This window comes from Chlorocebus sabaeus, chromosome 18, assembly GCF_047675955.1.
Source record: "Chlorocebus sabaeus isolate Y175 chromosome 18, mChlSab1.0.hap1, whole genome shotgun sequence".
Classification (NCBI taxonomy): Eukaryota; Metazoa; Chordata; class Mammalia; order Primates; family Cercopithecidae; genus Chlorocebus; species Chlorocebus sabaeus.
In genome coordinates, this window is record NC_132921.1 from 73,871,534 (window position 1) to 73,884,706 (window position 13,173).

General features: G+C 39.3%; 1 protein-coding gene across 7 annotated transcripts in view; it reads right to left on the reverse strand.

The window, feature by feature from the left end:
- Positions 1–507: 507 nt before the first annotated feature.
- Positions 508–13,173, reverse strand: part of PTPN2 (protein tyrosine phosphatase non-receptor type 2) — a 99,500-nt gene continuing 86,834 nt past the window's right edge. For 4 of the 7 annotated variants that reach the window (XM_007974729.3, XM_037982517.2, XM_037982518.2 and 1 more), the window contains one exon: positions 8,989–9,896. In XM_007974729.3, the coding sequence (XP_007972920.1) occupies positions 9,689–9,896 (208 nt within the window). In that variant the 3' untranslated portion in view covers positions 8,989–9,688. The other 3 variants (XM_007974724.3, XM_007974726.3, XM_007974723.3) reach the window with 3 other exon arrangements.

A 13,173-nucleotide genomic window follows, 5' to 3' on the forward strand; every position in this document is an offset into this window, starting at 1 on the left:
GAACGTGCTGTACTTGGTTTGAAATTAATGTCGATCTTAAGGCAACACCATTATCCATATTAATATTCTCCCAAGTAACAAAGGAATATCGTAACTCTTCTATTATTGCTTTCACCTAACCTGTATGGTTAAGAATAGAAAGACTATTGAAGGGCAACTAAAAAACCTTTTTTTTTGAGACAGTTTTCACTTATTGCCCAGGCTGGAATGTAGTGGTGAGATCTTTGCTCACTGCAACCTCTGCCTCCTGGGTTCAAGTGATTCTCCTGCCTCAGCCTCCCGAGTAGCTGGGATTACAGGTGCCTGCCACCAGGTCTAATTTTTTTCTATTTTTAGTAGAGACGGGGTTTCGCCATGTTGGCCAGGCTGGTCTCAAATCCTCATCTCAAGTGATCCGCCCGCCTCGGCAATATGTCAGTTACTTGTTACAGAAATTATAAACCCACAGGAAAATATTCATTATTAGAAGCAGAGCTGTCCTAAGATAATGCACACAAACCAACATAAGACTATTTAACAAAAATATTTAATGCTGCCAAAAAGTATAAAAATACAGTAGGAATGGCAGTACAATACAAAGTAATCTCTCCTAATTTATTTCTTGTACATCTTTCTACATTTCATACACGCATTAAAAACACTTAACACATCCAATTAAAGGTTCTGCAAAGTCTTCTGCTGGTGGGTGCTCTTCATCCCCTGGACGTAAAGTTTACTTTGTAAACAAACAACTGTGAGGCAATCTAGAGGGTTAGCGAGCCTCACTTCAGTTTCCGGAGTGGGCTTCACGTCTTGCTGTGCACATCAATGGTTCAAAATTTATAGCTGCAGAATATTCTCAAGTCATGAATATTAGGTGTCTGTCAATCTTGGCCTAAAACATAAAATAAGAAGTCATCTATTCAATTCATATTTACCAAACACAGACGAACACAGATGCACACAAACGTAAAAGGACTAACAGTGAACTGAAAAGGTCACCAAAAATCATCCCCACATGCCACATCCAAGCACACTAAGTGCCCCACTGTTATCTTGGTAAAATGGCTGAGGTGTCGGATATCACACGGGGGTGGGGTGGCGCGGCCTCATGTGGAGGCGTCGTGACTTATATTCTTTTTCAAGAATTATGTGAATTTTTAAGGTCATGTTGTTTTACTCAAGAAGTGACCTCTATGTGATACTGACAGACAGACAGGTTTTAAAAATAATGTACCCACAAGAATTTAGCAAGACTTTATAGTATGTGCTAGACTTACCAATACTTTGGAATTCAATGCAAAAGTCTAATCCAATTTGGACCTCCACTGTGTAATACTGCTAAAAATATTATCAACATAATGTTTGAACATAAAGTCGGCCTGTATTTTTAAATCACAGGTTGTTAGCAGATGCTTTTTGCCCTGAAGGATAATACTAACAATTATATCTACTGAAATGAAGTGACCCAATCTTAAGCTACTATTAATATAAAAGACATAAAATAATTGACAGATTTATTGCATTTTAATGCCAAAAAGTAAAAATAAATGAGAGTTCAAATAAGCAACAGACAGATGGAATGGCTATTGTAAGGGCAGTTGAGTTTTTGATGTCACTTCACAAACTTTGCAAGAAACTGAACTTTTTAGGAGGTCAATGGTATTTCCATTCTTCCCCCAACTCCCCTCAGTACCACAAAACCTCCAAATCTAAATACTTCTCAGTATTATATCTTCACATATATATTAATAAATAGGAAATATAAATCATACCCACACATTTAGTCAAGAACTCCCAAATGCTGAGAATTAGGCTACTCCCTTTAAAGACAGGGTATTTGGCTAATTGTATCAAGCACCTTGGTGTTCTCAACAGTCATTTTTTTCTTTGATTATCCAACACTGACAGAGAAATGTCAAGTCATCAAGAAAACATTCTCATTAGATATCTATGAGTTCAAAACTACTATGGATGTTTATTACATGAATCTTCAGAACCTGAACCAAATGGCTGAAGGTACTTTTTATTGATTCTAAGTGCTGCAAACTATATGTTTTCCATGCATCCATGTTTTTTTTAAAATAAACAACTTAATTCGACCAATCAAAGTGAATGAAATAATGATCTGGTTTAGAGAATACTCTGATGTTCTAGTATTTCTCTGTTGCAGTGGTACTTCAAACTGGTGCACAAAGTTTTTTAAATGTGCTCCATTTAAAAAACAGAATTACTCTGGATTTTAACAGGTAACAGTGGTTGTCTATTACTTTCCCACTTAAATATTCCATTAAAAACAGAGACGATCGGGCGCAGTGGCTCAAGCCTGTAATCCCAGCACTTTGGGAGGCCGAGGCGCGCGGATCACGGAGATCGAGACCATTCTGGCTAACACGGTGAAACCCCGTCTCTACTAAAAAAAAAATACAAAAAAATTAGCCGGGCATGGTGGCGGGTGCCTGTGGTCCCAGCTACTTGGGAGGCTGAGGCAGGAGAATGGCGTGAACCTGGGAGACAGAGCTTGCAGTGAGACTGCGCCATTGCACTCCAGCCTGGGTGACAGAGCCAAACTCCGTCTCCAAAAACAACAACAACAACAACACAGAGTCAGTGTAACATAATAGAAAAAGTATGAGGTTGGGAGTTACTGGAAGTCTACAGATTGGAGAGTGAATCTCAGTTCTGTTATGTACTAGCTGTGCAATCTTGGGCAAGTTACTTATTCTTTGACTCAGTTTTCTCATCTGAAAATAGGGAGAATGCTGTCTACCTAGAAGAGGTATTATGTGAGTTAAATATAGATTATGTATTTAAGCTGGCTGGCAGAACTGTAGGTGTTCACCATACCTCATGTCCTTCCCCAGTATTTTGTTAACAGATATACTTACCAAGAATGAACTATCATTTATAACAGCTGAAGGACAGTGTTTTTAAAAATTCACATTATTTATTTGTAAATATTATTCAGGGAGGGGGGTAAGAAAATACGGTTAAATCATTGGGAGGGTTAATTGTTTTAAAGACTTTACCTGCAAGACTGAAAAGAAAAATGGGCTCCACTTTAAAAAATTCTAATAGATTCACTTGAATCAATTTTTGCTATTTTTATTTAAGAAGGCAAAGGCAAGAGAAATGGGTTCAAACAAGTCAAATGAAACAAACGTGGTGCTTTCTGTGGAGACGGTGGCTCTCACACACCGCTTTACGCTGGAAGGCGCAAGGGTCGGGTGGGTGTGGACAGAGGGTCCACTCCCGAGTCAGCTCTACGCCTGAGGCCACGGAAAGCCAAACTGCACCAAGAATAGGTGGTGCCACCAGATATCCACACTAATATTCTACTAAACTGAATTGAGGTTAATCAGAAACTTCTCTTAAGGTGCAAAGATGCCCTACAGATGAGACTTACCTAGGTTCCCACTCCCGAATTCACCAAACTCAAAATAACTGAAGTTTTTAATAGCAGAAATTTGATATATCAAGAGCAACCTGTCTCTGAAAAATCTGCCAAATTAGAGCCACAATAAAGAACTTGATGTGTCTTTAATGGTCTGTATAAAGAAAAAAATTCCTGTGCAGTTCTTGGAGCTCCTCAAAACATACTGTCTAACGCAAAACCAGAAAGGCCTGAAGCAGTTTCTGTAACATCCTCACCAAATTGTGTAATTCCCACCTTCCATCCAAAATTTTAAAAAATAAAGTAGGAAGAGTTCAAAAGTCTGAACTTTTCATTCTCCCAATGCCCAGAGAGGGTCAGGGCTTTTTTTTTTTTTTTTTTCAAATAGAGATGGGGTTTTACCGTGTTGCCCAGGCTGGTCTCAAACTCCTGGGCTCAAATGATTCTCCAGCCTCCGTCTCCCGAAGTACTGGGATTACAGGAGTGAGTTACCAAGCCAGGCCCGGTCAGGGCTCTTTGAAATGTTTTCCTTGTCAGATTGTTACCCATTAGAGACAAGGCCTCGCAAACCAAGTAAACACTTCTATCCATCACTCCTTACAGTCAGCGATGGCTCTATCCTGGGCTAAACCGTACACAGCAGGAGAAAAGGCTCAGCAATGGCAGTGAGGAAGAACGCTCCCCTCCCTGAAGAACAATGAGTCTTTCCAGAACCCAGGCGCCAGGGGAGACAGCCTTAGGAGAAAGCACATGTGCAGCATTGCTCAATACTGTTCTTGGAGCAACTGAATGTGCTAAATATTCAGAAAATTCCTGCTGCTGAGGGAAAAATAACCAAACTCATACTATTTTCCTAGACGTTCTTACTTAAATAATACTACCCAAAGAGGAGTGAAAAGCTTAAATTCTTAATTCTGGATGAACAACATAATGGCTGTATTAGGACCAGGCACACAGAACAGAGCCACTGAGTGTCCAGTACTGGAACTGGGGAGCTCTCGGGAGAGCAGGGATTGAGCTGCTTCCCACCAAGGCATGTTACCCCTTATACATACTCACTGGAACAAAGACAGCTGTAATTTCTAGTGTAGCTGCACTTCTAGGGGGAGGTGGGATTACAGGAGTGAGTTCCAAGCCAGGCCCAGTCAGGGCTCTTGGTAACGCTGTCCCATAGACACTGCTTTGAAGATAGGTATAAGGGAAAGTGGAACTGAAACCAAACAAATGAACTGGGGAGAAGGATGAGTGGAACAGGTCAACTCCAGAGTAAACCACACAGGTGGCTTTTAAATTGTGAAAAAATACATTTCTATTTTTCAAAATTTTATTAAGATTCTAGGCCCCTAACATCTAAATAAGTCAAAGTCAAATAAGGGCCTCTTAAAAGTAAGAGAGACTTTATTAGCTGTTGATGTATAAATGGGAATGCAGAACAGGCATTTCTGCTATGCACTTAGTTCTGCTATGCACTGTGCATCAAGCACAGCCAGGTGAGGGAGGACCTCAGACACCTCTCCCTGCGGGGTACAACAGACTGAGAGGAATCCATGCCCTGGCTACACATCACTGAGAACCCATGTGTGCACCTGCTAGAAAAAAAGATAAACCAATGTTTACAGAACTGGAACTCCTGCGTGAACACAGAAAGAAATGGACTACATGCCTGATGACATCTGGCTTATAATATATTTTTTTAAATATATATATATATATATTTAAAATGTTTATATCTATTTTATATACATCTCTCTATATGTGCGTGCGTGTGTGTGTGTATATAGAGAGACAGCGCACATGCACGTGCAAGAGAGAGACACAAATACATAGAGACAGACAAGTCTCCTCTATTGCCCAGGCTGGAGTGCAATGGCTCCACCATAGTTCACTGCAGCCTCAAACTTCTGTGCTTATGCGATCCTCCTGCCTTAGCCTCTTGAGTAGCTGGGACTACAGGCATATGCCAACATACTCAGCTAAAATTTTTCTTTTTTTTTTTTTAAGTAGAGACCCAGGCTGATCTTGATCGAACTCCTGGGCTTAAGCAATCCTCCCACCTTGGCCTCCCAAAGTTCAGGGAATACAGGTGTGAGCTACTGTGCCCAGCAAAAATCTGTTTAAACATCTGTATCTGAAAAGTAAAAATCAAGGCAGACTAGATTTTTAAGTCTGTACAATAACCAGGCAGGCAATTTGGGAATGTAGGTACTCATTATGGTATAGAACAGTCAACCAAAACACTTTTAATACCACCAGGTTCTGGTCTGGAACTAGATATGTAATCTAGTCAGTGATATTTTTTCTCAGAGGGAAATGAGTTGCAGTAGGTTCTGGTCTGGAACTAGATATGTAATCTAGTCAGTGGTATTTTTTCTCAGAGGGAAATGAGTTGCAGTAGGTTCTGGTCTGGAACTAGATATGTAATCTAGTCAGTGGTATTTTTTCTCAGAGGGAAATGAGTTGCAGTTGCAGTCCTTCTTTGAGAATTATCTAATTCTAGTACATGTTACACATCTGAGACTTTTCAATGACAGCACCATAAAAGGATGGAGAAATGCCAGTTTCAGGTCGATTAACAACAATACCTACTTCATAAAATTGTGTTGAGGATTAAGTAGAGTAATAAGTAAAGAAAAAATACAGTGTCTGGAATACAATAAACGATCAATAAATGGTGCTTTGAACTGACTGTTGAAAGCAAAGGAGTTGATATAAAAACTGGAAGACCGTTTCATATCATAAACTGCTTTTTAAACCAATAAACACTTTTTGATTCTTACCTCCAACTTTAAGACAAAGAGGACAGGCACAACAAGTGCACATTAGCTTAGAGTCAGAACCCCTTCCACTGACATACCATTAAAAGAAAACGATTAACACATTTTTTTTCCTTCCTTTCCCTTTTCTTGTTCATTCCTTGGTAAAAACATTAGAACAACAATGAAATGACTAAGAACATAAAAGGACCAAAAGGCAGAAAACCTGACAAATGTATAAAGTCTCCTCTAACAAGAAATGGCCTTTATATTGCTCTAAAGTCCTCCATGTACTTATTATGTTACTTTTTTAACTCTTTAAGAATGCAGAAAATGAGTATTTTCATTTCTATATGGATACATTAAACATGGAGAATTATATTTTTACATTCTATATATGTGCAAGCACAGAAAAAGTCAGTCATAGGCTAACATAAAATAAATACGTGGCTAACATTGGAAAGGAATATATAACTTCTTGGTGTAGTTAGAGAACACGGCATTAAACCAAAGGTTGCTGTCAATCTATTAGCAGAAATAGATATGAGTGGAAATGAGTTAGATACGAATTAAAAACTCCTGAAAATAAAAAAAAAAAACCCTGTTTTTAAAAATTTTTTCTTCCTTAACCTATTCAAAAAGAAACACTACCTCATTCAAGTCAAAGTATAATATCTGACTCTTAAAATCTGTTAAAATTAGAAAATATTTAATATCATGAGGGCCTAAGGATACAACCAGTTTTTTTAAAGCTGCAGAACCCATCTAGAATTGCTTTTTCCTCTGGCTGTTACCAGAGAAGGCAGCCACGTCTGTCTCTTTGACCAGCACACCTCACCGAATAAAAAGTCAGGATAATGATCATGGGCACAACACGATGTCATGTGTTTTCACGACATCCACCAAAAAATATGATTACTGGTAAAAACTGAACACTATTTAACGCATCCACTGTCAATGCCCTTCTCAAGGATCTGCGTGGAGAAGGAAAGATGACTAACCTTAGAAGTGTACCAACAAGTGTTCATCACACTGAATGTGGTTTTAAAAATATACGCGACACCACCCAGAAGGACAGAAAGCATACAGAAAGCAAAGCGTAAGCGGATGAAGCGCATTCAGCCAGCAGAGGGGTGAGGCACGTCCTCCCTGGCACTGGCTTCCTCAAATCTTCACCTGTGTACCGAAAACAAGCCTAGTTTCAACTGGAAATGTCGTAAGGTCTACTTATATTTGACTTGCAGAGTAACATACTGTATTTAGCAAAGACAAACCAATACAAACTGGAAAGAGGTTTTAAACCAATAAAAACCTGAAATGTGAAGGGTCTTGGATGCCTCAACACATGTTTAATGCAGACAGACATTAAAAAATGTCCCTCTTACCTCCTCTCCATTTCAAGGTTACAGGACACAGTAATACTGAATCAGGACACAGGCACATGTTATGTAAATCTTATTTAATATATAGTACCACCTACATCCTGCTTTCGTACTTTCAACATAATTTAACACATTCAAGGAGACTATGCAAATCAATTCAAAATATCTATCTACACCAATGGTTTTCAAACTTTTTTTTTTTTTGAGACAAAGTCTTGCTCTGTCACCAGGCTGGAGTGCAGTGGCGCAATCTCGGCTCACTGCCACCTCTGCCTCCCGGGTTCAAGCGATTCTCCTGCCTTAGCCTCCCAAGGAGCTGGGACTACAGGCATGTGCCACCACGCCCAGCTAATTTTTCTATTTTTAGTAGAGACAGGGTTTCACCATGTTGGCCAGGATGGTCTCAATCTCCTGACCTCGTGATCCACCCGCCTTGGCCTCCCGAAGTGCTGCGATTACAGGCGTGAGCCACGCACCTGGCCACAAACTGTTTTTTGTTTCTTTTGAGATGGAGTATCGCTCTGTCGCCCAGGCTGGAGTGCAGTGGTGCGATCTCGGCTCACTGCAACCTCTGTCTCCTGGGTTCAAGCAATTCTAATACCTCAGCCTCCTGAGTAGCTGGGACTACCGGCGCCCACCACCACGCCCAGCTAATTTTTGCATTTTTAGTAGAGACGGCGTTTCACCATGTTAGCCAGGCTGGTCTCCAATTCCTGACCCCAGGTGATCCACCCGCCTCGGCCTCCCAAAGTGCTGGGATTACAGGCATGAGCCACCGCGCCCGACCAAACTGTTTTTAAATAACTGCCCCCTTTAAAATACTTAAGCCTTATGCAGACACCTTAAGTGGCACATAAAGAGACAAGGCAGAGAAGCTGTGGTTGAAAGTAACTTGATGACCCACCTGGACATCCAATGAGCATAGTTTGAAAACCACTGAAATAAGGTATGCTATTCATAATAATGTTTGCTATCCATGCCTCCTAGCAATTAAATTTACAACAACAATTTCAAGTTTAAGACAAAAAAGTTAAACACTGAATGGAATGTTGAAATCTGAAGAAAGCTAGCACTCAAATGAGCAGTTAAATTCATTAAACAGTATGCTTTAAAAAAATATTAAGAAGTTAAAATGACAATGTAAGGTTTGCATATCATCATACTATTTATTGAAGTAGAAAGAACCTGAAAAATGTTTACTTCAAAACTTTAGTCTAGTAAACTGAAATCATGAATCATAAAATGCTGCTTCTTTCTTTTGCTTCCTAAATCATAATTTACCCCAACTACATTGAAATTTTCATGAAAAATGAACATACTAATAATGGGATTTACAGAAACCAATTTCTTTACAAAAGTCTTGACCAATTGTTACCTGACTATCCCAGTAAGGAGAATTTTCCTTCAAAGATATTTTTAGGAAAAACTTTTGTTTCTTTGTTTGCTTTTCTTTTTAAAATGGGGAAAACTGTAAAACATAAAAGAAATGCAATGTATAGTAGAAATTGCTTATTCCGACTTCTAACTCCTCATATCAAACTTCTCTTTAGAAAAATGGAAAATGTATCCAGTACAATTGAATCAACACACAATTTATTTTTTTATGTAACAGATTTTTCAAATTGAGCTCTTAAAAAGTACAGTTAACTACAAAAGATTAAATAGATATTTATAAAATATATTTACCCTGAAATGTTTAAGAATATAAAGTGTTGCTGCCCATGTCAACAGTACATTATACATTACACACATTATTTAAATGTCATTTTCTTTCCATTAATAACGTAGATAAAACCACAATATTTATTGCTTATATCAAGTGCAGGTTAAAATCCAGATAACCTCCAAAAACAAATCCTGTGATAAAGGATTTCTCAATGTTGGTTAGGTGAAATACTGCGTTTGACATGTATGAATACAGTTGCAAAATTTACCAGTTTTTAACAAACATGAATGTCTTTATTTTAGACAGCCATTTACAGTTTGGGTTTCAGAGGGACCTGCAGTGAAGAGTCCTGAGATGTTGGGCTTGTGACTGTAAATATCACTTATCTGGTTGATGTCTATTCTACTGCACCGTTTTTGGGATATGAGGCGTTTGCTGCAGACAAACCCCTATGATTAATGTAGCACTGTCAGCTACTAGTGCAGAAGCTTGCTGGGCAAAATTAATTGTTTATTTATAGGGCATTTTGCTGAAAAAACAGTGTCCAGCCAACAAAAGCGCCAACCAAAATGACTGACACAAACCCCATCTTAGTGAGAATAGGTTGCCAATATAACCACCTTTTTCTTTTTCGTTCATTCTCATTTAGCCTCTGTTTCATCTGCTGCACCTTCTGAGCTGTGGTGGCCTTTCTGTCCTCTCGAATACGTTTCCGTAGAGCACTATGAGGAAATGAAAACAAGTAAAAGGAAGTGCACACAGAGCAGGACTTGAGTACTCTAACACAGAGGACCTAGGCGCAAATAAAACCAGCCATATCCACATAGTTTTCACCCTACTTGAACACAGGAATAACGAGGGGAAAAGCTTCAATTTGTTTTGTTTTGTTTTTTTTTTTTTTGAGATAGCGTCTTGCTCTGTCACCCAGCCTGGAGTGCAGTGGTGCAATCTTGGTTCACTGCAACCTCCGCCTCCCACGCTCAAGTGATTCTCGTGCCTCAGCCTCCCGAGTAACTGGGATTGCAGGCGTGCACCACCATGCCCAGCTAATTTTTTGTATTTTTAGTAGAGACAGGGTTTCGCCATGTTGGCCAGGCTGGTCAAACTCCTGACCTCAAGCAATTCAGCCGCCTTGGCCTCCCAAAGTGCTGAGATGAGTGAGCTACAGTGCCCGGCCAAGAAAAGCCTCAATATTCTTAATGATTCAGAGATGTACCTTGACAACCATTCCTGGTACAGTTTTATATTGATAACTGCTTTTAGTGGGACCTGAAAATAAGCAAGGAACTTTCTGAAAACGTGAAATGATGACTGTTAGTTTTCTTTCCTTCTTTGTTAACTAGTCAGCAGAAGCAGGAGTGGGAACACAAGGGGGTACTGCCTGCATCTGATCCCCTTTCCTGGTCATGTTTGATGGTTAAGGCTCTTATAAAAGCTATCTATTTAATATTTCCATGAATGTTCTGTTGTGGGAGCACCTATTCTTTTCTTTGACCATACACATTTCTAGCTCCCATTTTCATAGTTGATACAGAATTTTTTTTTTTTTTTTTTGGGTGGGGGGATTGGGTGGGGGATGGAGTCTTGCTCTGTTGCCCAGGCTGGAGTGCAGTGACATGATCTTGGCTCACTGCAACCTCTGCCTTCCGGGTACAAGCAATTCTCCTGCCTCAGCCTCCAAAGTAATTGGGATTACAGACGTGCACCACCACGCCTTGCTAATTTTTTTTTTGTATTTTTAGTAGAGATGAGGTTTCACCATGTTGGCCAGGCTGGTCTCGAACTCCTGATCTCAAGTGATCCGCCCACCTCAGCCTGCCAAAGTGCTGGGATTACAGGCATGAGCCACTGCGTCTGGTCTCAGAAATTTTGTTTCAATGGAAAGTCTCTTGACTCCCAAGATACTTAGTCCTGTTCTATATAAATAATAATGCCACCCAGCTATTCAGGAAGATGGCTTAAGCCCAGGAATTCAAGTCCAGCTTGTGCAATACAGCAAGATCTTGCCTCTCTATAAAAAACACACACAAGGCCGGGCGCGGTGGCTCAAGCCTGTAATCCTAGCACTTTGGGAGGCCGAGACAGGCGGATCACGAGGTCAGGAGATCGAGACCATCCTGGCTAACATGGTGAAACCCCGTCTCTACTGAAAATACAAAAAACTAGCCGGGCGAGGTGGCGGGCGCCTGTAGTCCCAGCTACTCGGGAGGCTGAGATCTGGCCACTGCACTCCAGCCTGGGCAACAGAACGAGACTCCATCTCAAAAAAAAAAAAAAAAAAACACACACACACACACACACACACACACAAAAACAAAAAAACGGCCAATGGCAACATGTAGGTTACTATTTCTTCCATCCCCTCTTTTCACTTTTCTGTATTACAGCAAAGGCCTAACTAGCTTCCCTGCCCTCAAATTAAATATTATTGCCATGGTAATTTTTCTAGAGCATACTCCTAGACATGCAGCTTGATTTAAAACTTTTTTTTTTTGGTTACAGGGCCTAGTGCACAATAGTGCTTAAAAATCTCAAATCCCTCTTCAATGTCTCCTACATTGAGACTACTTTTTTCCTGGTCAAGATGTTTAACCTGAACTTAACTATGATAAATAAAGATTAAAGAAATGCATTGCATGAGGCATTCTAAAAGATAACTGGTCTAGAAGCTTCAAAAATACAAATGTCAAGGAAGGAAGAAAAAGGTAGCGATTAAAGGAGACCAAAGACTCATATCAACTAAATACAGTATGAATCTTTGATTAATCTTGAAATATTTTTTAAACAGCTACAGAAATTGGGATCAGGAAAATGTTCTCAAATTAGATCGTGGTGCCAGCTACACAATTTGGTAAATGTATTAAAATTCATTGAATCGTATACTTTAAAGGAGTAAACTTTATGGTACATAAATTATCTTTCCATAAAACTGTTTATTAAAAAAGCTATATGGTGAACCTTTCAGACAAGAGAAATCTGAATTGAACTATGTATTAGAATACTTTAATCAATGTTACACTTCTTTGGTGTACTGGAACCTTCTCTCCCCAAGAGATTGTCAGTGGGAATGTAAAATGGTTCAGCTGCCATAGAAAACAGCTTTTGACAGCTCCTCAAAAAGTTAAACATAGAGTTACCATATGACCCAGCAATTCCACTCCTAGATATGTACCCAAGAGAACTGAGAACACATGTCCACACAAGTGCTTGCCAATATTCTCCTGCTATGCAGAACTTTGTTCTTGCCATTTTTTGCTGTTCTCCAAATTTGTTCCCCACTAAAATAGAAACCTTCCCTTCTCTCCTGTCCTCTCATTTCAATTATACTCAATTATCCTTGCTCCACCCCCTCTAGCCCTTCTATTCTTATGGCATTTAATTTGAAGTAATTTATAATTTACTAATAATGTGCTAACTTGGGTACTTGTTTTATCTACATAACATATTCCGCAACTTGAGGACGGACTGTGTTTTGCTATTTTTGTACATCTTATGGTGCTTTCTCATGTCTTTTTCACTTTTTGTTATCATATACACAGGTATCCCTGGCTGTCTGAACTCCATCTGAATATTTGCTATAATGACTTGCAAAAATTCTTACTCAGAATTCACTCTCTGAATTGAAAATTCACTATCACAAATATGCATGTACCTGCTAGTGAAAAACATTTGTGTTCAAGTGTAGGCAAAATATGTATAAAACCAGAGAGGGGGTTAGCCTCCCATGGGCCCTTTATTAGCTTTTGCCAGGAGCCTGGGGGTATCGTTAACAAGCTTCCAATTTAGATATAATCTTTAACATATTTCATTTTTTAGTTTCATTGCGGTATAAAAGGCAATTATAATTTGTATCTAGTATTTTGTCATTTACCATATAAGCCCAATAATGAGTCCATTAAGTGTTATATGATTACATAATTAGTGCTTTAAATGCTATATAGGAGTTTAAAAGGTTTTGTACTATATTTGGGGGAACTGATTATGCTTTCTGGTTGGGCT